Genomic DNA, 25,630 nt, shown 5'->3' on the forward strand with positions numbered 1-25,630 from the left:
CGTCTTCCTGCAACCTTCAGCAATCCAGAGAATACAATCCAAGTCTGTCCAACACTGGCTGTTTGAGGGAATCCAGAGCAAAAAAGTTCTGAAAATGCTGGAAATACTCAGCACGCCAGGCAGCATCAGAGAGAGAGATTAAAAAAAGTCAATGTTTCAGGTTGATGTCCTTTCACCATAATTAGAAAAAGTTAACAAAAACAAAACAATGGGGGCAGCACAGTGGCGCAATAGTAGAGTAGCTGCCTTACAGTGCCAGAGATTCGACTTTGATCTTGGTACAGGTACTGTCTGTACAGGATTTGTACATTCCCCTGTGACTGTGATTGTAATATGCATTAATGATTTGGATGTAAACGTAGGAGGTATTATCATTAATTTCACAGACCGCACAAAGGTTGACCAGATTTTCTGCAGGTGCTCCGGTTTCCTCCCATATAGAAACATAGAAACATAGAAAATAGGTACAGGAGTAGGCCATTCGGCCCTTCGAGCCTGCACCGCCATTCAATATGATCATGGCTGATCATCCAACTCAGTATCCTGTATCTGCCTTCTCTCCATACCCCCTGATCCCTTTAGCCACAAGGGCCACATCTAACTCTCTCTTAAATATAGCCAATGAACTGGCCTCAACTACCTTCTGTGGCAGAGAATTCCAGAGATTCACCACTCTCTGTGTGAAAAATGTTTTCCTCATCTCGGTCCTAAAAGATTTCCCCCTTATCCTTAAACTGTGACCCCAGTTCCAGAGATGTGCAGGTTTGTGGGTTAATTGGCTTCTGTAAATTGTCCCGAGTGTGTAGGATAAAACTAGTATACGGGTGATGATTGGTCGGGGCAGACTCGGTGGACTGAAGGGCCTGTTTCTGCAGTGTACTAAACTAAACTAAATAACTTGTTTTCAGTTGCGGTGAGCCAAAAATGTTGCTTACACTGCTGTGTATTCCCGGCAATTTATTTCGGGGTTCCGGCGTCTGCATCCAGTGCACCAACAGCTGTTTACACATGACAAGCTATGACAAACAATCATGAGTTATTGATAGTTTGATAGTTTGCTTATGTGATGTTGGGTGAAGCATAAACATTGGCTGGAACAACATTCCTTTTCAAATAGTGGTTATGAGATTGTTGACTTCCTCAGAGGGCAAAGGAGGCCTTGTTCTAGTGGCTCAACTTCCTAGAAGTGAAGTACTACATCACAGTGTTGGCCTGGATTATGTGCTCATCTGGGGAGTGGGATTGAACCCATGACCTTCTGGCTCGGGTAAGAACACGGTGCACTGAGCCAAGGCCTGATCTTGTCTCTCCCAATGACAGCGGAGACATTTATCCACCAGGGTTCACCCGACCAGAGACTTGGAGAAGTGATTCTGGCTGCATTCATTATTAAGTCTCCCTACTGCTTTGCTTTAAGAGGCTGCAGAGGCTGCAGACGTGTATAGACCCTCAACTTGCTGAGGTTAGGAGACTGTATTTCAAATGGTGCTTGTTGTGAATTGGCTGTTGTTCATTCCACTTTCCGTGTATCAGGCCAGAATTAGCAGGGGATTGCGTGGGCCTCTCAGTAATCCATCTTGGACCATCTGCTGTACCTAGCATAGTCATTGTGATTAAATTAGATGGAGTTACTGAATGGATAGTTGTAATAAGCAGACGACACAGGGGAGTGGATGATTGCAATGTTCTAATTCAAAATAATGGATGGTAATTAAAAATGAAGGATGAATGATTCAGAAGTGGAAAATTACAAATTTATTGCGGTGTTCTTTATGATATTGAAACATGAATTATATTTTTTTAATTCCCGATTATTTAACATGCTATTATTTCTGGTCATGCAATGCTGATTGTTTGCATCGATACCCAGAGGCAATGTTCACTGTTTATCTGGCGTTAAGTGACTTGTGTTTGTTTTATTTATTTACGATTGTTCTAATTTTCAGACTGTGTTTCATACAAGGCGCCTAGTTTTCAAGGGAATGAATTTGCCAGGTTTTCTTTGTTGACAATAGATTTGTGTTAGTATGGTGATTCAACAAATAATCATGATGCTATAAAAATAAGAACGGCGTTTTGTTTAAATTAGTGTAACATTATAAAATTCAATGAAACCAAGGAGGCCACATTTGAATCTTCCTCTTCTTGGAAGACCGAGGGCTACAAATGATATGAGCTCTGTGTCCCATTGCCATCTCATTATCGTCCCTGGCGCAAAGGGAGGCCATTTGACTTGTCCCTGTGCTGGCTCTTTGAGCTTTTTATCCATTGTGCCATTTACCCCCACTGCACCATAGATAGTTCCATCTCAGCTATTTGAAAGGTAATATAGAATCTGCTTCTGCCACCAATTCACGGTAGAATGCTGCCTTGACTTCCCTCCGGCTATTTTGGACAATCACTTCAAATCTTTGTTCTTTTTCGGTAATCCCTTGGGATCGAGGATGACTTGTTTCCACTCTGGTTTTGTAACTTTTGAGTTGGGATACGAGGCCAGTGTGGGAACTGCAGACTCAACACAAGGAGTGGGTGGTGACTGACAAGATTGGGTAGGCGGATAGCTTGGGAAGTGGTGGGCTTGTTCTACCACCTATGAAGGCTTCTCTGTTCTAATGAATGGCCTCGAGATTCTGAATACCATCCCCAATGCTAAATGTCTGCTCCACTTTCAGCAGCCATGGGCCAGATATTCCCTGACATCAGGGTGCATATCCTTCAATCTTTCTCTATCATAGAGTTGGTCTCTCCAGAGATGCTGCCTGTCCCGCTGAGTTACGCCACATTTTGTGTCTGTCTTCGATTTAAACCAGCATCTGCAGTTCTTTCCTACACATTGCGTCCTTCCTATATTGTGCCTGCCTCGTAATCTCCTCCCAGGGCAGAGTTTGGACTTTCCCTTCATTTTACTCAATATGGTGCGCTTTCCTTCAGAGCGGGTAGCCCCAATAAACAGTGCATCTGAGCTAATTGGTATCCCGGATGCTCCCTTTGGCTTAACCACCCTGGGCTCGAGAGTTGAGAGGGTTTCAAGTCCCTGCTGCTGCTCGTTGTCCCCTGGAATGAATCGTTTGTAAGATAGTGTTAACGGTGGCTCAGTGGATGCCACTTCTACCACCAGTGTATCACCATATATTTCTTGCAATGGATTTGTGTATTTTTTGTAAACATGTCCTAACTCTGATTTGTCCCTGCAGATTACATGGCTCACTTGGTGGAAGTGCAGCACGAGAGGGGAGCGACTGGTGGCCACACCTTCCACACGCTGCTCACTACCTCCCTGCCTCCAAGCAGAGGTACCACTAGCAACCTTCAGTTTTGCTGCATTTTACTCACCATCAAAGTCTTGTTGGCAGTTTCCACTGGAGAATTTGGGACAGCACATTGGCGCAGCTGGTAGACTTGCTGCCTCACAGCTCCAGAGATCTGGGTTCGATCTTGAGTTTGGGTGCTTTCTGAGTTCGCATTTTCTCCCTGTGACCACGTGGGTTTCCTCCAGGTGCTCAGTTTTTCTCCCACATCCCAAGACATGCTGGCTTTTAGTGTTAATTGGCCTCTAAATTGCCCTGAATGTGGAGGGAGTGAATGAGAAAGTGGGATGACATAGAACTAGTGTGAACAGGTGATTGATGGTTGGCGTGGACTCAGTGGGCAAAGGGCCTGTTTCCATGCTGTATCTCTAAAAGTAAATTCCATGTGCATTGTGTGTCTTACCGCACGTTCTTGCCCCGTAGTGTTTTGGGACCTACAGTTGTGTTAAGCCAATCTCAGTATCTGAGGGGATCCAAGGTTACTTTTGGAGCGGCACACTGGCGCAGCGGTTGAGTCGCTGCCTTATAGCGCCAGAGACCCGGGTTCAGTCCTGACTACGGTGCTATCTGTAGGTGGTTTGTACGTTCTCCATGATCGCACGGGTTTTCTCCATGTGCTCTGGTTTTCTACCACATTCCAAGGACGAGCGGGTTTATATGTTAATTGGCTTCTGTAAATTGACCGTAGTATGTAGGATAGAATAGTGTATGGCTGATTGCTGGTCAGCATGGACTTGATGGGCCGAAGGGCCAGTTTCCACACTGCATCTCTAAACTAAACTCGAATATGGGAGCAGCCTGTGACCAGTGGAAGAGTAATCAAGAGTGGCTCAAGTGACACTGACTAGAGAGTAAAGTGAAATAAAGTGCGGTGTGGCCAGATGTGGAGAGGAGTGGGGAACATTAGGAAGTCGCCACTTAAAGTGTTTTTTTAATGGATCTTATGTCACGAAGCAACATTACATTGTGATCAATGGGAATGTAGTTTGGAATGGGAAGTCAGTGGATCGTGACTGAGAATTCATTGAGGGACTTTAGAGAGGGTGGGTCAGGACTCACTGCACAGTAACTGGAGGGAAATGATGAGAGCACGATGAGTCGCAACAGGTATGGTGTGTAGGGGTGGATTAAATAAACACTAAATAACCCAGCTGGTGAAAATATTCTGTCCTTGTTTCAGTGCAAATAATTGATGCTAATGATTTGAATTCACTGCATTTTTATAGTTATTAAAACATAGCTTTCTTGTAATCCTAGATAACATAGACCTCAACAGGCAGAACTCCAGCAACACAGCACCACTGTGTCCCATCCGTATTAGGGGGCCAACGCAGATTCCTGTAATTGGACCAGATGAAGATTTGGCTGGGCTTTTCCTTCAGGTACACACAGGGAAGATGTTTGCCCTTCACATTAAATACAGCAGTACTACTAAAACACCGACCATATGATCACTTGTGCTGGTATCATTTATCTAGGAGTTCAGTGAGAGCCTTGTTCTCCCTTCTTGGCACTGAGTGCTCTTCCCTTTTTTTTCTTTTTGCCTCTTCTAGTATATTATATGTTGATGGTGGTTTTGCATGCTGTTTAATTCTGTTGTGGCAGGATTAATGGACTAGCTGGAAATGAGGATCTGCAGATGCTGGTGTACGAAAGAAGACACAAAGTGCTCCAGTAACTCAGTGGATCAGGCAGCATCTCTGGAGAACATGGATAGGTGATAGAACGAATCTTGAGTCTGAAGAAGGGTCCCAACCTGAAACTCCATCTATCCATGTTCTTCAGAGATACTGCCTGACGTGCTGAGTTACTCCAGCAATTTGTTTCTTTCAATGAACTAGCTGTTTTTCCTGCTAATCTTATGTATAGCAAGATGCATTTTAAAAGATTCTTTAATGTAGAAAACATCAGGATGCTTCAGAATAGGCCTTAAAACTGAGATAAGAAAAAACTTTTTCACCCGGAGAGTTGTGAATTTATGGAATTCTCTGCCACAGAAGGCGGTAGTGGCCAATTCACTGGATGAATTTAGAAGAGAGTTAGATAGAGCTCCTGGGGCTAGCGGAATCACAGGATAAGGGGAGAAGGCAGGCACGGGTTACTGATTGTGGATGATCAGCCATGATCACAATGAATGGCGATGCTGGCTCGAAAGGGCCAAATGGCCTCCTCCTGCACCTATTTTCAATGTTTCTAAAGAAAGTGCATCCCTGAAGTTTTGGTCAAAGGGTTCTTACAGGAATGTTAAATATCCACGTACAACTTGGCCTGTTGTCAAATCTTAAATAATATCATAATCATGAATCTTTTCCTTGCAGCTTTTCCCCATGAATCCTGACCCAAGGTGGAAGAACACAAGCATCCGCTCAGTCTCACTAATGCTGCAGCACACACTGGCTCAGGAGGTGCGTCACGCCCGCCTGGGCAAGGCCGAGGACACCGGGATTGCTGTCCGTCTGCTCCAAGCCATCTCTGCACTACTGAACTCACCACACGGCAGGGCCTTTGTCTTGTCCATGCAGAGGAATTATGTCATCTCCTGTCCTCTAATGAGACAACTGTATCAATATCAGGTATGGATGTAAATGTGTTGGGATTGTGAAAGTGGAGTGTCCATGCAGCAAGCATTTATCCACATTGGCGTTTATGTTGCCATGCGAGAGGGATAGAAACATAGAAACATCGAAATTAGGTGCAGGAGTAGGCCATTCGGCCCTTCGAGCCTGCACCGCCATTCAATATGATGATGGCTGATCCTCCAACTCAGTATCCTGTACCTGCCTTCTCTCCATACCCCCTGATCCCTTTAGCCACAAGGGCCACATCTAACTCCCTCTTAAATATAGCCAATGAACTGGCCTCGACTACCTTCTGTGGCAGAGGATATTGGGACACTTCCTGTTGTTTGGAGTCAGTGGTTCAGCCATGTAAACCTCAGTAAGTGTCGGATTTCTATGAGTTTATTATTAAATGTGGAAGTCTGAGACATCTTGCCAGATGATTAATGGCGCATGTGTCAGTGCACTCCATCGCCAGGCTCCATGTGGCTGAGCTCAGTCTTGCTGGTGATCTCTAGCATTCTCTTGGGAAATGGCCGCTTAAATCCTGTGCAGGTCAGACCTGGTATGGAATTTGAAACGTCACTGTGTAAAATTGGGATTCTCGGCTCAAGGACTAAGGGGCAAAGGGAACGGTAACAAAACGGAAAATGCTGGGAATACTTAGCTGTTCAGGCAGCTTCTGTGGCGACATGGTGTTAATGTTTCCGTTTGAAACCGCTTCGGCATGGAAAAGGGAAGGTGAATAGTTTTTGAATTGTGTTCTTTAATTATAATAGTTTGGACATCACTCCGACCCTCCACTCTTTGTCGGCCACCAATTAACCGTGGCACACAGTCGTCAAATACCATTGTCCTCCTGTACCTGCTTGTGCTGCTTAAATCAGGTTATCAAGTGTGAACGGGCTTTTGAAATCAGGGCTTCCTGAAGAGATCGATGCTGCATTATCCAGCTTCCACCTGTGGGTGTTCTCTGACAAGAGCAGTTGAAATGGTCTGTTATTGACTTTACCAATCTGGATCCACACCTGGCCACCTTTTATTACCAAGCATTTATGTTTTTGTAGAATGTCTGAGATTTAACCAGTTCAGTGCCAACCTCAAGTGTACTCGGGTCATGGCCAATATTGAGGGGGGGGGCGGGAACTTGGCAGTGAACAGGTTAACTTATGTATTTTGCGGTGGGTGACAGCTTGTTTTGTGTTGTGATTTCACAGAAAAGCGGGTCTCAGGACTCTGTTGCCGTGTCCCTGTTCTACAACATGGTGATGCAACTGCGGACGTGGTTGGAGAGCTCTGCGACAGAAGATGGTCCTCTTCGAGCGCTTCTGAAGTCCCTGGCTGCTCAGTGTTCACTCAAGCACAGGACAGGCGACGGTACTTTACTAATTATGTGTGACTGGCTGAAAATACACTTTAATGTCTTTAAACCTCAAGCTGATGAAGGAACGCTTAACCAGCCTTGATTCAGCTTTCAACCTTGTTCTCATTACATCGCAAAGCTCTAATAGAAAAAAGAAGTGCAGATGATGTATGGTCTCTTTTGTAGAGTAGAAAACACAGTGGCCAATTTGTACACACATACCAAATGTACATACCCCAGTTCTGGAAATAAAATGCTGGAAATACTTAGCATTAGTAAGACAGAGAGAGTAGCCAAGATTAATATTTGCGCCAATGATCTTTCATCAAAACTGAAAGGTGTGAAGAAGCAAAGAACACACATGACTGTGACAGAGGGGTGTGTAGACACACAGGTCTGTGACGGAGACAGGCAGACACACAGGACTGTGACAGGCAAATACATGGGTCTCTGATGGAGTGGTGGGCAGGAGGGATTAAGTCACAAAAGGCATGACTTAGTACTGTGGGAAAAGGTGACAGGGCAGCAGTGAAGCACTGAAAGAGTATAATGGAAGTATAAACATGAGAAAATGAATAAATATTCGGAATTATAGTTGGTTTAAAAATAAATCTTACAAATGCTGGAATTTTGATATGGAGACTGGAATAGCTGTTTTTTTAATTGGTGTACTCTGCTTCCACAAGGCTATAATGTTAAGTTGATGACATTTCTTTTGAGCTTACACGAAGTTTTGTGAGACCGTATAGGTAGACGAGAAAGGGCAGAGAAGGATTAGGTTGGCGAATTACTGACAGACAGCTAAATACTTTGGATCATTCTTGTGGATTGAATGGAAGTATTCTGAAAAGCTGTTTCCACATTTTCTCACGTTCAAACAAATATGGACTAAGTGCTGGATGATAGAGTTATTATGGATGGGTGCCCACTGATTGGTGTAATGGAGTTGAGTAGAAGGGCCTGTTCCCATGCTGTATAATTCTATGATTCTATGATATATGATATATTTCTTAGTAATGTTGGTTGATTAATAAATCCCAGCCAGGACATTGGAAAGAATCGCCCTCCATTTCTGAAAAATAGTAACCATGGTTTATTTTATGTCCATCGGAGAGGTGACAAGTGGATGGTATCTTCTGTGCTGTCCAGTACCTTATCCTCTCTGGAGAAAAGCTTAGGTGATCCTTTTCTGGATAAGAGGAACATTAAAAGCAGAGAATTCTTCACTTATCTCCTGGTAAGCCTGAGAGGAGCCTGCTCTCTCTCTCTGCTGCCCTGAAGAATCGTGACCAAGATTATTGAAGGAGATAGGAATAATTTAATAAGAGGTTTTCATCATTCTTCTTTCCTTCCCCCTCCCCCCACCATCACCAACAGACCCCAGGAGAATTAAACTGAAATCAGCTTACTGTTCAGTATCTCTCCTTAAGCAGTCTGCTGGAGCCTGCCAGCTAACTCTTTGCTTTCTATCAGCCTTGTAAAATGCCACAATAGTAAGCAACACTGAAAGGGAATTTTGACATTTGGTGCCACTGGTCATTCTCTGAGACTGTCCTTGGTCAGGGTGAGTTAGATGCTGCATTGTGATCACACTGCTGTCACAAGCTAATAGGCCTCTATTTTACAATTGGTTGGGCTCAAATTCCATTTCTCATCTTAAGTGAATCTGTGCTATCGGCCCAGTATACGTACATAAGTTCATTAATTTATGTATCAGGAGCAGAATTAGGCCATTCGGCCCATCGTGTCTATTCTGCCATTCAATCATGGCTGATCTATCTTTCCCTCTCAATCCCATTCTCCTGCCTTTTCCCCGTAACCTTTGACGCCCTTACTTATCAAGAACCTGACAATCTCCGCTTTAAAAATACCCAATGACTTGGCCTCCACAGCCGTCTCTGTCAATGAATTCCACAGATTCACCACCCTCTGACTAAAGAAATTCCTCCTCGTCTCCTTTCTAAAGGTATGTCCTTTTGTTCTGAGGCTGTGCACTGTGGTCCTAGATTATTCCGCTATTGGAAACATCCCCTCCACCTCCACTCTATCCAGGCCATTAACTATTCGGTAAGTTTCTATGTCCCCCTCATCCTTCTAAACTCCAGCAAGTACAGGCCCAGAGCCGTCAATGCTCATCATATGTTAACCCAGTCATCCTGGGATCATTCTTGTAAACATCCTTTGGACCTTCCCCATTACCACCACATCCATCCTCAGATATAGGGCCCAAAACTGCCTCCTGTACTCCCAATACGGTCTGACCAATGCCTTGTAAAGCCTCAGCATTACATCTCTGCTTTTATATTCTAGTCCTCTCAAATGGAAATCTAACGTTGAATTTGCCTTCCTTACTACCAATTCGACGCATATTAACCTTTTGGGAATCCTGCTCCCATTTCTGAATCTTCTCGCCATTTAAAATACAGTCTGCGCCTTTACCCTGCTACCAAAATGTATGGCCGCTCACTTTCATAAAATCATAAGTGATAGGAGTAGAATTCGGCCATTCGGCCCATCAAGTCTACTTCGCCATTCAATCATGGCTGATCTTTCTCTCCCTAATAACCTCATTTGCTACGTTGTTCTGTCTTCTAGACCCAAGGCTCTTTGATGCAAGTATCAAAGAGTGTTTTTTATAATTGTTTCATCTCCCAAACCTGGCCCCTGAAAGACTTGACTCGTGTTTGTGTGAGGTTAGACAGAGGTTGACTACATAAGACCTGCACTGCTACAGTGTTTTTCATTACTCTCATCAATTATGTACTTATGAAGATTTGTCACTGCTGTAATGTAGGAAATATGACATTAATTCACCCTTCCTAAATTTCCACAAACATCAATATTGCTCGGGTACCTGTGAAAACTGTTATTTGAAATAATGCCATGGGATTCATCACGTTCATGTAAGAAAATGGATGAGGCTGTGTTTAAGATCTCATCTCCAGCTGTACAGCACTTCATCAGTACTGAACTGGAAGTCTTGGCCTAGATTTTATTTTAAACTAAAACTCTCTCACCAAAGTGAAAATGCTACCCTTTGGCTCATGACTGACTGTGCTGAATGTCCTGAATTCTTTATTGAGTGTTAAATTAACATTTTCACACTAGGTTCAACACGCAAAAGATTTTTGTCAAAGATCATGTTGGTCATTTGGCTTAACTAATTAATCATTTTCCCGCTCATGTTGCAAATTGATCTCTAGATACATTTCTAACCACATTACTGTGTTACATCTAGATGTTCTAGATTTTCTGAATATCTTCTCAGTGATTCCTGGAGGATCTGCCAGATTTTGGTTAAGGATTAACATAGAATATGCATATCTAAGGATCTGCATATCTATATCCTATCTAATGATAATTAATTTTTGGGAGTTCAGATGTAACGTTGGTTAGCCTGGATCATCCTGTATGCAATATTGTGAAAGGCGTCAGCAAGGATCTGAAATTTAATCCCCCTAAGGATTGATGGATATTGGTTCAGTTGCATGAAATGTTGGTCTTTAACTCTGTTCTCATCCTTTATCCACATCCACGTGTGGAGTCCCGCAAGGTTCGATCTTAGGGCCCTCTTTATTCAACATCTACATGCTCCCACTAGGGCAAATCATGCGAAATAATAATATTGACCACCACTGCTATGCCGATGACACTCAAATCTATGTAGCGCTATCACCAAATGGCTATCGCCCCATAGATCTGCTGTGCCAGTGCATTGAGCAAGTCAAAGACTGGATGTGCCAAAATTTCCTCCAACTAAATAAGGACAAAACGGAGATAATTGTTTTTGGTGCTAAAAAAGAAAAGCTTAAAGTAACCCAACACCTTCACTCTCTGTCCCTGAAAACTTCAAACAAAGCCAGAAATCTTGGGGTCATTATGGATTCAGATTTAAATTTCGACAGTCACATCAAATCAGTAACAAAATCGGCCTACTATCACCTCAAAAACGTAGCAAGATTAAGAGGACTCATGTCAGCTCAAGACTTAGAAAAACTTGTACATGCCTTTATTACTAGTAGGCTAGATTATTGTAACGGTCTCCTTGCAGGTCTTCTGAAAAAAACTGTCAGGCAGCTACAGCTTGTTCAGAACGCTGTTGCTAGAGTTCTAACAAAGACCAAAAAATTTGAACACATTACACCAATTCTTAAATCCTTACATTGGCTCCCTGTATGTCAGAGAATTGATTTTAAAATCCTGCTGCTCACCTATAAATCACTACATGGTTTAGGACCAAAGTATATCACTGACATGCTTCCACTATATAAGCCTTCTAGACCGCTAAGATCTTCTGAAACCAATCTGTTAGTGATCCCCAGAGTAAATACAAAACATGGGAAAGCAGGATTTAGTTACTATGCAACAAATAGCTGGAATAAACTTCCTGAAGATTTAAGACTTGCCTCAACTTTGACCACTTTTAAAACAAGACTGAAAACTTTTATGTTTACTTTAGCTTTCAGCTAAATCTTAACTACATTGCACTTTTAACTTTTGCACTTTTTATAATGCATTTTTAATTTTCTTTTCTTTTAGTTCTTCTATTTTATTTCATTTTATTATTTTATTGTATGACATGTTTTTATGTGAAGCACTTTGAGTCTGCCTCGTGTATGAAATGTGCTATATAAATAAAGTTGCCTTGCCTTTACTACTAGTCTATCGTACTGCAAATGCAAGCAGATCATCTCTAGCTTATCCACACGATCAAGTCGTTATGCATTTACATGCGTTGCTGTATGACCATCTTACCCTAAGGAGGAAAACTGGATCCTGCACAGTTGATATTCCACTGCGTACAGTTCTGTAGCATGTTAGTGCTTAAATGGCCTGGAGTTGGTTTTTCTCTCTCTCTTATTCCCCATCTTTTTCTCACTTACACTTGGAAGTTGTTTGCACGCAGAGGGACCGACCTTCACAAAAGTGCATGTACAAGCAGGCAGTCACACACAGCGGCATGCACACACAGATGGGCATGTACAGAGACACCTGCAGGGATAGACAGGCATGCGCAAATAGACACGAGCACACACAGACACGCACATGCAGAGATACAGACACATTTAAGCGCCTGTCCCACTTATGCGACTTTTTCGGCGACAGCCAGCACCCGTCATAGGTCGTTGCAGGTTTAAATATGTTGAAAATTAAGCGGCGACCAGAAAGATGCTACGACTCTTTGGGTGACCGAGGAGACGACTCACGACCATACAGGCGGCACCCTGGGTGAAGCCTGTATGGTCGTGAGTAGTCGCCCAAAGAGTCGTACCTTGTTCTGGTCGCCGCTGGATTTTCAACATGTTGAAAATTTTCGGTGACCTGTAACGACCTATGACAGGTTACGGCAGTCGCCGAAAAAGTCGCGTAAGTGGGACAGGCCCTCTAGGCATACACATTTGCCAATTACGTGAGAGAGGCGGAGAGCATGTTGGGATGAGGGTATTTGGACTTTGCTAAAGAATATAGATAGGTTGAGAGTGAGCGAAAACTTGGCAAATGGAGTTTAATGTAGAAAGGTGTGAGATCAGTCACTTTGGTAAGTGGACTGTAAAGGTAGGTTATTAACTAAATTGAGCAATCTTGTAGATGAGTGAAGTACAAAGCTCTTCTCAGGCATGAATCACAAACATTAGCAGGCAGGCACAGCAAGTGATTGCGAGTTGGCCTTTAGTGTAACAGGGTTGGAATTTAGAAATCGGGAATATTATTACCATAGTATAGGGTACTGGTTGGTTACACCAGGAGAAATGTGCACAGTATTTGTCCCCTTATTTAAGAAAAGATATATTGGCATTGGGATGAGAGGGTTGTCTTGTCATACGTGACAGAAGTCCAATGTCATCAGTGGGAGAGAGGTGAGTCAAACAGTCCCTTAGCTTATGGAAGGACCGTTCAGAAGCCCGATAACGGATGGGAACATGCTTTTCCTGAGTCTGGTTGTGCCCATTTTCAAGCTTCTGTATCTTCTGACAGACTGGAGCAGAAAGAAGAAGTATTTGATTATGTTCTTATGTTCACATACGTACTCAGCCATCATTTGCACACATGCACCCACTTTCCCCCACATACAATTCATCCAAACAACAACCTACTTCCCTCAATCCATGTTAAGCATAAGAGCTTTGCCATTTGTAGCGTCCTATTGCTCTCCCAGCTGGGATCAATTAATGCACAACAGCTTGGGAATGCATTTGAAACTGTCTCAGCCCTTGTGGTCAGAACTCTTTTTAGGTGGCTTTTTAAACCCAATTAACCACCCGTGAATTCAATAGAAGTTATTTTAAATAAGAAAATAATGGATTCTGAAGCTGTTCTGCAAAATTTAGATAATACCTTACTCGAGGAGCCAAGTTAGCATGGTTTGAACAAATGTGATCCTTCAGGTCACGGTTTCAAAACGTATGCCTGGGATGTTGATTTTTTTTACATTTATTGGATTTTGCTTGTATCTTTGTGAGTTCCTCAGAGCAGCTGCTGGACCACTGATCTATCACGCCATACACTGAATAATTTAAAATGACAACACTTATATCAATGTTGTAAATAATTGGGCTCGTTGATGTCTAAAGCCCAGCCTAAGTGAAGGTGTTATCTTATTCGATGAGCAAGTGTATACCACGTAGCTTGGACTTCTCATAACTTTCTCTTGATACTTTCTATACTATGATTTTTGTGCAGTGTGATTTTTTACACAGCTTGGAATATATTATGTTTTCACAGTAAGAGCTAACTTCATGCTCCTGGCAGAGCAGCTGAGCTATCGGCAAGACCAGGAGTTGATCGACTCAGCAGTACAAGCAATAATGACGGGTCTGAAAGCTGGGGAGGCAAGCAACATGGAGCCAGAATTGATGGAAAGAGGTATGAAGCCTCAATAAAACACTGCAACCACATCCTACTTAGTTCTGAATTAGTTACTGGGTTGATGGAAGAAAAAATATTTTTTAAACTATTGATGGAAACATGTTGCCTACTGTAGAACTATTAATGATACTCTGAAGATAGACACAAAAAGCTGGAGTAACTCAGTGGGTCAGACAGCATCTCTGGAGAAAAGGAATAGGTGACGTTTCGAGTCGAGACCCTTCTTCAGACTGAAGAAGGATTTCAACCTAAAATGTAACTTATTCCTTTTCTCCAGAGATGATGTCTGACCCGCTGAGCTACTCCAACTTTTTGTGTCTATCTTTTGTTTAAACCTACATCTGCAGTTCCTTCCTACATATTCATGATATTCTGTTGCTGAGTTAGCTTGTCTTGAGAAAGATCATATATTTGATGCTGTGATTTTAATTGCCACAGCATGTCCTAGTGAGGTTTTCCACTATAGTCGTCAGCGTTGAATCTGCAGCAACCAAGTACTGCATATCATTCTACAGGAAGGATATAATAGCACTAGAGAGATCGCAGAGGAAGTTTATGAAAATATTACCAAAGTTAGAGAATTATAATCAGGGAGAGGTGGCACGGCTTGAGATTTTTCAGGCATAAAGGAGGCAATGTGGAGATTTAATCGAGATGCATCATCCTGTGCAGCCTAGTCATGATGACCAAGAAGGACCTATTTTAACTATCAGGGTAGATAATAATTGAAATGATGGTGGAAGGAATAGTGGGGGAAGGCGGTTGAGGAGGTTTTTCATCCATAAAATGCTTGTTGGTTGTTAGCTAGAAAGCCATACAGCACGAAAGCAGGCTCTTCAGCCCAACTGATCCAAGTCCTGAAATGCTAGTCCCACTTGCCTGCATTTAACTGAGTCTTGAACTCGGTGCTTGATGTGGAAACCTGCACATTTAAAAATCAGGTGAATGACTATCTAATGTGTTATAATTTATCGATGAGGAGCTGGGAAATTGAATTGGCCAAAATAGCACTTTTTGTTTTCCTGACATGGACATAATGGCCTCTGGTGCGATAGATTTTTATGATTGTGTAAATACCAAACAGCAAGATCCCACAAATAGCAATGATTGGATACCTATTGCTGTGTTGTTTGAGACTTGAGTATTGGGAACTGCCTTCATTTTCTTTAACAGTGGTCAGTGGTGGAACCTATAGTCCTTATATAGTGGTTTATGAGCTACTTTTACGAGTATACGAGTTGATCGTACTGGTGCACAACTATACCAAGTGGGGAAAGCAAGATATCCTTCCTTAAAGGACATTAGGAACCAATAGGTAGACAAAATGTCTGGAGAAACTCAGTGGGTGCAGCAGCAAGGAAATGGGCAACATTTCGGGCCGAAACCCTTCTTCAGACTGATGGAGGGTTGGGGGGGGGGGGAGAAGAAAGGAAAAAGGAGGAGGAGGGGCCCCAGGGCTGAGGGAGGGCTAGGAAGGGGAGGAGACAGCAAGGGCTACGGGAAATGGGAGAATTCAATGTTTATGCCACTAGGGTGCAGACTGCCCAAGCGGAATATGATGTGCTGTTCCTCCAATTTCCGGTGGTGCTCACTCTGGCCATGGAGGAGGCTCAGGACAGAGAGGTCAGATACGGAATGGGAGGGAGAGTTGAAGTGCTGAGCCACCGGGAGGTCAGGCTGGTTAATGCGGACCGAGTGGAGGTGTTCGGCAAAACGATCGCCAAGCCTACGCTTGGTCTCATCGATGTAGATCAGCTGGCATCTAGAGCAGCGGATGCAATAGATGAGGTTGGAGGAGATGCAGGTGAACCTCTGTCTGAATATTTTTAATGACTCCGTATCTTCAACTCTCTGGGGCAGAGAATTTCGAAGACTCATATCCCTCAAAGAGAAGACATTTTAATTCATGTCAGTCATAGCTGGTCAAACCTTTTTCTTGAGATCATACCTTCAGGTTTACAATCCCCTACCAGAGCCCGATTGTGAGATAAAGGTTTAAATGTTCAATATTTAACTGTGTGGGGACAGGTTTGTGCATGTGTGAGGTAATCCAAAACTGCAAAGATCAGGATGAATGAAATAAGTACCTGGAATAATTATGCCTTATCCTACGGGTTAGTAGTGCAAAGGGCATTTTCTTTGTTTTTGTGGACATCTGTTCTGTTCAAGATCATCACTAAAATTCTCTCAATCTCACAGTATTGAAGGGGCTAATTGAGATGCGGTCTCCCTACCTGGAGGAACTGTTGACACTTGTGCTCACTACCAGCCCAGAAGTGGCCACGCAGCAGACAACCATGGATCCAGTAGCTCTAATAACCGCACTTCTTCATCAGGAAGGAGAAGACTCGGTGGTAAAGATGGAGGTCGATGGCGACAGGTATTTTTGGGGTATCATTGGGGGATTTTTCGTGAAAGGTGTTTGTGAGGTTGTGACCAAATAACCTGTGCAGTAAATTAATCTGAGGGTGTATAATGAGCAATCATTGTGACTGAGCGATGACAGTAGACACCATTAGGAATGGAAGTATGGAGCATATTACTGTCCAAAATGTCAAGTAAACTGGCAGCTAGGTAATGACTGTCACAAGTAGCATACCTACCCAGGGTCCTGATCAGGTAATCGTTTGCATTTGAGGTTCTGATATCCACAACAGTGACTCCAGTAGTCTTAATAAGCTGTCAATGATGTGTGACCCTCATGTCAGCAGACTGCTCCTTGGGCTATTCGCACTATGATTAAAAAATCATCTCAGATTCATGAAATGAAAGTACGTCTCTCCTGTCCCTTACCACGCCACGGAATCCTTTGACCTGAGGAAGATCAGATGAGAAGTTTAGACACTAAATGCTGGAGTAACTCAGCTGTTTAGGCAACATCACTGGAGAAAAGGAATAGGTGACGTTTCGGGTCGAGACCTCTGATGAAGGGTCTCGTTCCAAAATGTAACTCTAGCATTTTTTGTCTATCGTCGGTGTAAACCAGAATCTGCAGTTCCTTGTTACACAGATGAGAAGCTTGTTGAATATCTAATTTTGAGTAGAAGGCCCCCAGTCTTGAGGTTCAGGAACAGTAGTATTTAACACTGGAAGTGCACTGGAGGTATATGAAGCGTGGAAACTCATGAGAACATACGACCATCTAACCATCATCTGCAGTTCTTTCCTAAAAAATATGAATGATGAAGTTCCATGGCAATTATTAACTTCCTTGTATTCCTGGATTTACAAAACAGCTCAAGAATGTTGATAAAATAACTAAGCATTTTAAATACCAACATAATTAAATGAAATAATAAAACAGCATTTTTATTAACAATCAAACCTTAAATTAAAATAACAGGAGCATACATGTATTCCTTTTCAACATTGTGACCTAATAAAAGATACAAGATCCTGACGGGTCTTGATAGGTTTTTACATCCTCCTGTAGGAAAATCTAGAACTTGGGGGGTCATTGTAGGGGCTAACCCATTTAAGACTAAAATGAGGTGAAATATTTTTACTCATAGGGCCATCAATCTTTGAATATTCTTCCTCAGTAGCTGAACTAGAATCTATGAGACAGATTCTTGATAAATAAGAGGGTGAAAGATTAAATGCTGGATCAAACTTGAGGTGGCCCACTGCTAATTCATGATGGCTTTGCAGGGTTGGGTGAAGTAAGGAGGAGGCAGAGTTGTCATTGGTGTTTGAATGATAGTGATACTAGTAAATTTGAGCTGCTTGAGCTTTGCGACGTTGACAGCGGAAGTTCTTTCTGTGACTGTACCTGGATGTTGAGCGTTTGACGGCTCTGGGCCTGTAGTCGCTTGAGTTTAGAAGAATGAGGGGGGACCTCATTGAAACGTACAGAATAGTGAAAGGCTTGGATAGAGTGGCTGTGGCGACGATGTTTCCATTAATGGGAGAGTCTAGGTCTAGAGGTCTTAAGTTCAGAATTAAAGGATGTTCTTTTGGGAAGGAGATGAGGAGGAATTTCTTTAGTCTGAGGGTGGTGAATCTGTCTATGCCACAGAAAGCTGTGGAGGCCGGTGGTGGATATTTTTAAGGCCGAGATAGATAGATTCTTGATTAGTACCTGTGTCAGAGGTTATGGGGAGAAGGCAGAAGAATGGGGTTAGGATAGATCAGCCTTGATTGAATGATTGAGTAGACGACGGGCCGAATGGCCTAATTCTGCTCCTATCACTCATGATCTTATGATTGCTTAGAAAAAAAGGCTTAAAAGGGCTTAATGATATCTAGATAGCTCCCTTTATATCTGGTTAAAAACCCTTCTAGCAAAGCATAGTATTTCCTACCATGTGGTCATATCTAATGCTGTGCTTCACAGAGGGGTTGTTTTCCTTGAGACTGGCCATTGCTCTCTTGAGGTAGTTGAAGGCCTTTTCATAATGAGTCGCTGTGGCGGTACAGTGCCAATGGAAACTTGATCTTTTTGTGTTCTCTGTTGCTCAGGCTGTAACAAATCCTTTGTTTGTATCCTGGTGTACTTCCATCAACCCAGCCTAAATTGGGCATTATTTTCTAAGAGATTTTTAAGATTTGTAAAACCCATTGGAGCAATGCACACATTCAACCAGTAATTTATTCCATGCACAATTCATTATTGCATGTGTTACATCATCTCATATTTACTATTGGTAGCAACCAAAGGGGAGGGATATAGAGCAGAAAATTTGCAAAGATGTTAGAGAAAGATATGGTATACATTTCTAAAGGTGAGAAACCAAAGAGAAATAGGTATTTTTGTACAGAGTGTTGTTGCATGGTTGAAGAAAACATTTTACTGGATATTATAAATATAGGCAAAGGTTATAAAAGTGAGGGGTTTGACTCGCTGTGAAACTCTGATTTGACATAATTAGATTATTCAGTGCAATTCTCGTCTCTATATTGTAAAAAGATATAACTGCCCAAGAGAGAGAGTGCAGAAAAAGATTGATAAGTGTGATACCAGGTACGGGAGATTCAGCTAAGTGGATAAATTGAAGAAGTTGAGATTATTTTCCTGAGAGCAGAGAAAGTTGAGAAGTAGTCAAAATCAAAAAAAATTTAGACAAAATGAATAAGGAAGATTGTTTTTCTATTGCTGCAAGGGTTGAGAATTAGCAGACTTAAATTTAAGGTGATTGATAAAAAGAGCCAACGGGTGACAGGAATAAAAAGTTTTTTATGCAGTCACTGATCAGGAATTCACTGCCTGAAGGATGGTGAAAGTAGACTTGAATATTTCTTTCAAAGGGAAATTGCATTGATATTTGAAGGAAGAAAGAAAAAGGCAAGAGGCGAAGCAAGGGATTGGGACTGACTCGATTGGAGTTACAGAGGACTGTTGCAGGCTTTCTTGGTTGACTGGCCTTTTTCCATGCAGTGATGATTCTAGATGTAGCAGTCTCCTAGTTCCTTTACATATTATCACCATCTCTGTTTTTCTCCTGGTTGCTGAAGTGTGGAGCAGCTGAAGCCTGTTTCAGCATCTGGGCTCCTTATTGACTGGTCTGAGCTGCTGGATCCTGAAGTAATTTCCCAATGTCCTGACCAACAACAGAGGCTTCTGTTTGCTGACCCAAAGGTAAGGATTATTTAAACACCTCAAAACTTCAAGTGTCCAGAGTTTGAAGTGGGGGAAGTAGCTTTTATCTTTGTTAGTCAGTGAAGGTTTGAATGTCAATTGGGATTTTTGCATCGTGGCTACAAGAGCATGTGGTCAACACATTTGTTTGGAGATTTTCCTGTTGCTTCAAAATACTAAGTATGCCACATAGTTATATTGAGTCAGATTCCACAGTAAAATTAGATAGATATAACCTGCTCTAAAAACAGCAACTGAATAAACTTGTTCACTTTGAAGTAGTTCTGAGAGATGTGATAAGCTGCTGTGTTTATTTCAATACTTGGGGGAATGTGGGCAGCATTTATTGCCATTGAGAAGGTACTGATGAGCTGCTGTGTTGAACCCCAACATACATATGGTAAACGTGCTCCCTGGTGTACAACATTAATTGATAACGCTGATTGGCATACTTACTATTTCACAGTGCACTTAAGAGTCAACAATCTTGCTGTAGGTCTGAGAGTCACATAGGCCATTCTGCATAAGGACTGCGTCTTTCCATTACTGAAGATATAGCTGAACCAGATGGTTCTTTGCAACAGTCCACTGGCTTCATGCCCTCTTCACTAATTCAATACCGATTAATTAATAAATTTATGTTTCCTATCTGCCGTTATGGGATTTGAACTTGTCTCTATGGATGTTAGCCCAATTTGTAAATTGCTGGGCCAGTAGCATGATGATTGTGGTTGCCAAAGCCCTGTCTTTTCTCTGTAAGAGCCGAAATAGAAAGACCAGCGTTTATTTCAGAAGTAAGTGCAGTTTTGATTTAATAGGCATACATAAAAAAATAGTTCCTCTGATGGAGAAATTCGTGTATAAAGGACGAAAGCCTAAAATTAGTGGATGACCATTTAATAGGGTAATCAAAAAACACTTGTTTGCTGTCAGGGAGAAATACTGTGGAATTCTGTCTCCCTTGAACCTGGGGATGCTGGGACCAGACGGAAATTTTAAGGCTGAATCATTTCTAAGATAAGAGTATTAAAAGATTCACAGTGACCATGATGCAATTAAATGGTGAAACAGCTTTGGGAGGATAAATGGTCTATTCTGTTTATTTTTGTATTTCAAAATATCTATGTCAATTTGTGTATCTTTATCCAGACACATTTATTTTTGAAAAAGCTAATAGAATAGGGATCAATGTGTAAATCAGTAAGTTTAAAATTCTGATCTTGTTCGGTAGTGGTTTGGTTGGATTGTCTTTGGTTCTTGTGTTAATCAGACGGTTCTTATATCCAGATTGCAGGTCAGCAAAGAATGCAGCTGCTTTCATTCCGACCCTGTCTTCTGGCGGTTCTCACTCACCAGTCAAACTGGACAACACTGCATCGGTGCATTGGCATACTGTTGAGTAACCAAGGAGGGCTCAGGTGAGTTGCAAACCAACAGCACAGGCTACAAATATAAGGCAACTTGCTCACGAACATTTCAAGCAGTTACAAAGGAAGTCTTGTCTAGGGAAGAACTGCAGATGCTTGTTTATACCAAAGATAGATACATAATGCTGGCGTAACTCAGCGGGCCAGGCAGCATCTCTGGAGAAAAGGAATAGGTGACATTTTGGATCGGAACCCATCTTTAGACTGAAAGATAGAGAAGGCCAGAACAAAACAGAACTGGCAACTGAAGACCTCGGGAAGGGTGGAATCTATAATGGCCCATTGTTGGCTGGGGAAGATGTGCTAACAACAGGGATACAAGGATGCAAACAGTGGAACTATTGGGTTGGGGAAATATATCTCTGCACTGTAGTTTCTCATGGCAGTGCTCTGGACCAAACTACCTTCTGCTGCTAGGCTAATGACCTTTCTATCCTAAGGTTAGGAATGTTATAGAGGTTGTTGATCTGTTTACTCTATGTGCAGTTCAATTTGCATGGAGCAAGCACAATGTTTGGCACAAAAGTGCCATGCAATCACCAACAAGTGAAAATCCTCTTATCTCTTCCAGAACAGGGTCTTCCACTCTCTTTGGGTCTGGTATTCATGATCTATTTCCTTTATTTTATTTGTAGGCTTGACCCTCCTGCAGCCCTGGATTTTCTTTGGGCCTGTACACACATTCCTCGGATCTGGCAAGGACGTGACCAAAGAACTCCGCAGGTAGGATTGTAAATCAGGTGGCATAGTGGAACTACCAGTTGTTGAGTCATTGAGAGAATGAAAATGTAAGATGCATTGGTTCTCTGAAGCATAAATTTACTTGAATATCCGGATAAGTGGACATTATCTGAAGCCTAAGATTTTAGAAATAACCACCAGGCACTTTGAGTCTGTTCCACATTCTCCAAATACATGGCTGACCTTCTGCCTTGGTGCTGTTTTCTGTCATGATTCCCACTATAGCCCCCTCTGATCTCGGTTTTGGATGAATTCAGTGACTGAACCTCCACCATTTTCTGGGCTAGAGAATTCCAAAGATTCACCAAATGCTGAGTGAAAAACTTTCATCTCCTTGTGATAGAATGCAGGCCACACACAGAATTCAGGCCCAAATGTGGTCCATTTCCTTTGAAGGAATATAACATTGGAGACAGTCCAAACGAAATTCACCGAGATAATTCCTGGGATTAGAAGATTGTTCCGTCAAGAGAGGCAAAACTGGTTGGGTTTGGGATCTTTGGAGTTGAGAGGAATGAGGGATGACCTTATTCAAGTGTGTAATGATCGAAAGGGGCATGACAGCAGAGATGCTGAGATGTTTGCACTATTGGGAGAGCCTTGAAAGTGGGGACATAGACAAGGTAAGGGGCCAGTCATTTAATACTGAGGTATGTAGAAATTTCTATTTTCAAAGGTTGGTGAATCTCAGACAGACAGAAATGGAAGCTGGATGATTCAAAGTGTTTAACATGGAGGTCAATATTTTATTGATTGAGGGTTGTGGGGATCAAGCACAGAAACTGAGTTGAGGTCTGGGGTAGATCAGCTGTGATCACAAGAAGTCAGGAGGTGCTGCATACTCCTGCCCTGGTTTTCTTGTGTTCATGTTCCTGATTTGCATTTCCTTGCTTTTGTACAACTTGATCTTGACTCAGCCCTCAGTGAAATCAAATCTGCAACTCCCTGTTTCCTTGCAAAGTTGCAGGGGTATTTGAAATCCAGCAGAAAAGGTGCAACATCTGCAACAGTTGCCTGCGGGAGCAGAGAATGAACATGACAGTGATGTAGAGTGTAAAGATTAGTCATTCAGCCTCTCTATGCTGCCTGGTGATATCACAGCTGTTCTTTATCCAAACACCTTCCAACTATATAGGGCATCCTTAAGAACACATCCACCAAAAATCTAATCAGACATCATCTAGTGTGCCGCACGCTTTATTTCAGTTAAGATACAAATTACTTAACTAAATGATAGAACATGATTCTTGTAGTGTGTTGGTAATTCCTGCCCTCTGGTCGGTGATTGTGCATGAATCCAACTGATTCAATGCTGCTGAATAAAGACTTTGTGTGTTAATATTCCTGAGTGCCTTAACCCATCAGAACTCTAAATAACAATGCAGGTTATCGAAAACTGCAAATAATTAGCTGGAGTAGTAGAACTGAAAAGAGAAGGTTAAATTTGAAAGTCTAATAGTGCGAATGTTGGAAGTCTGAAATAAAAAGAGAAAGTGCTGAAAACACTCAGTAGCTCAGGCGGCATCTTGAAAAGAGAAATTGAGTTAATGTTTCAGGTTACAGACTCCTTTGGGTTTTGCCTGGAGTGTTTCCAGCAATTTCTGTTCTTTCCTCCGTATCGAAACCTGCAGCTGTTGAAGTACGAAGTGTAATGTGGGCAGTGTGTGAGTCAGTTTGCAATCACCAGGCTCGCACTATCAACTCTGCCCTTGATGGTCAACTGGCAATGCATCACGGTCGGGATTGAGACGGTAGCTACCGAGAGTGTCCTTTGCCTTTGTAGAAACATACTAAGGAGTATGTCCTGTGTTTGAAGAAGAGTGAGCTCATCAGCCTGGTGGACATCATTCTTTTGGAGTCTGAAGCCAAGGTCCACGTTGGGACTCCCATCAAGAAACCCTCCGAGGATGTCACTGGCACCCTCAACCGATCTCGAATTCCCTTGTTGCTCAGCTGCTGCCATGGCAATTTGGATAACATCAAGAAAGTGACAGAGTATCTGATCAGTTGCATCAAGCAAAGGGGTGAAAGGTAAACAAAACAAAAGCATGTATTCATCGTTTTGTCTTGGGGTGCACAGAAATTAACGCCCCATTTGCTAGATAAGGGCGGCATGGTGGCGCAGCGAGAGAGTTGCCGGCTTACAAGGCCAGAGACCTGGGTTCGATCCTGACCACGGGTGCTATCTGTATGGAGTTTGTACGTTCTCCTATTGACCTGCATGGGTTTTCTCTGAGATCTTCGGTTTCCTCCCACACTCTAAAGACGTACAGGTTTGTAGGTTAATTGGCTTGGTATAAAAATGTAAATTATCTCTTGTGTGTGTCGGATAGTGTTAGTGTGCGGGGATCGCTGGTCAGGGCGGACTTAGTGGGTCGGAAGCCAAACTTTAGTTTAGGCCGAACTAAACTAAAAGATTGATCATAAATTTAGAGCATTCATCAGGAGCAATGTACTAACTACTAGAATGGTTTTGTTTTATTTTATTGATATACAATGTGAAAATACATAAAATGTGGATCTGAATGCACAAAGCTTTGTGTTCTATGTAGTAAGAATAAATATTTTGTAATTTTCTAGATGCTAGGCAGATACTGAGGACACAGGAACCTTTGGATGCTGGAATCTTGAGCAAACAAGAATGTTTCCTTCTTCTTCTCTCTCCTGCTTTCTCATTCTTTTTCTCTCGCTCTTTCTCTTGTCTTCCTGGCTGAAACTGCCGTGTTTTAAGGAGGAGGGTGATAGACTGATCCAAAAACAGCTAATTGGACACCGCTCTTGTTCCTTTGGTTGTGGCCTCAGCTCATTCCACAGCACCGTCCAGGGTACTAGGTGTGTTCTGGCAGCCAGGCACTGTCCACTGTGTTGGTATTCCGCTCATCCTGGCCTGTCTGCTGTTAGCAAGCATCAGAGCGCCACACAAGGGAAGAGATGACACCACAATAGATATAAAATCTCTTTGGATTCTCCTTAATGTTAACTGCCAGTGAGATCTCATGCCCCATTTTTGCTCTCTTAATTTTCTTCTTATGTGTACTCCTCAATCTCCTGTACTCCAGAGATGCATTTGATGCCAGCTGCCTATTCCTGACCCATGCCTCCTTTTTCTTAACCAGAGCCTCAATGTCTCTCATCATCCAAGGTTCCTTGCCCTTGTCCTTCACTATCGCAGGACCACCCATACCTTGAACACTCGCCATCACACTGTTAAAAGCTTCCCATTTTACGAAAAGTCCCTTTGCCCGCAAACAACTATTGCAAGTTCCCGTCTTATATAAAGTTGGCCTTGGCCAGTTTAGAACTTTAACATAGATCAGGCTTCTCCATTTTCCATAATTATTTATTTGCAGCTTATAGAAATGTGGTCGCTGGTCCCAAATGTCTTGCCCACTAGCACATCACTCACTTGCCAATTCCCTAAAAGTAGGTCAAGCTTTGCCCTTCCCTTGGAGGGCCCTCTACATGTTGCCCGAGATAAAATTCCTGAACACACTTGACAAATTCCACCCCATCTAAGACCTTGACACTATGGCAATCCCAGTCTAAATTGGAAAAGATGAAATCCCCTACTATGACAACCTCATTAATATTGCAACTGTCTGCAATCTTCCAGCATATTTGTTCCTCTCGATCCTGTTGACTATTTGGGGGCCTATAGTACAATCCCGACAAAGGTGCTCACCCCCTTTCTATTTCTCATTTCCACACATCTAGCCTCAGTGGGTGATCTTTCTGTAATGTTATCTTGGACTACAGGTGGTTTGTTCTCCTTAAAGAGTGCAGCAGGA

The 25,630-nt window shown here is 42.5% G+C and overlaps 1 protein-coding gene across 8 annotated transcripts in view; it reads left to right on the forward strand.

Annotated features, from left to right (window-relative positions):
- ints1 (integrator complex subunit 1) overlaps positions 1-25,630 on the forward strand; it is a 94,358-nt gene that overhangs the window by 47,127 nt on the left and 21,601 nt on the right. For all 8 annotated transcript variants that reach the window (XM_033040833.1, XM_033040836.1, XM_033040835.1 and 5 more), the window contains exons 29-38: positions 3,195-3,293; positions 4,566-4,690; positions 5,627-5,881; positions 7,084-7,243; positions 13,953-14,093; positions 16,296-16,476; positions 19,551-19,674; positions 20,962-21,092; positions 21,737-21,824; positions 23,626-23,873. In XM_033040833.1, the coding sequence (XP_032896724.1) occupies positions 3,195-3,293; positions 4,566-4,690; positions 5,627-5,881; positions 7,084-7,243; positions 13,953-14,093; positions 16,296-16,476; positions 19,551-19,674; positions 20,962-21,092; positions 21,737-21,824; positions 23,626-23,873 (1,552 nt within the window). The remainder of the gene's footprint in view (positions 1-3,194; positions 3,294-4,565; positions 4,691-5,626; positions 5,882-7,083; positions 7,244-13,952; positions 14,094-16,295; positions 16,477-19,550; positions 19,675-20,961; positions 21,093-21,736; positions 21,825-23,625; positions 23,874-25,630) is intronic.

This window comes from Amblyraja radiata, chromosome 22, assembly GCF_010909765.2.
Source record: "Amblyraja radiata isolate CabotCenter1 chromosome 22, sAmbRad1.1.pri, whole genome shotgun sequence".
Lineage (NCBI taxonomy): Eukaryota > Metazoa > Chordata > Chondrichthyes > Rajiformes > Rajidae > Amblyraja > Amblyraja radiata.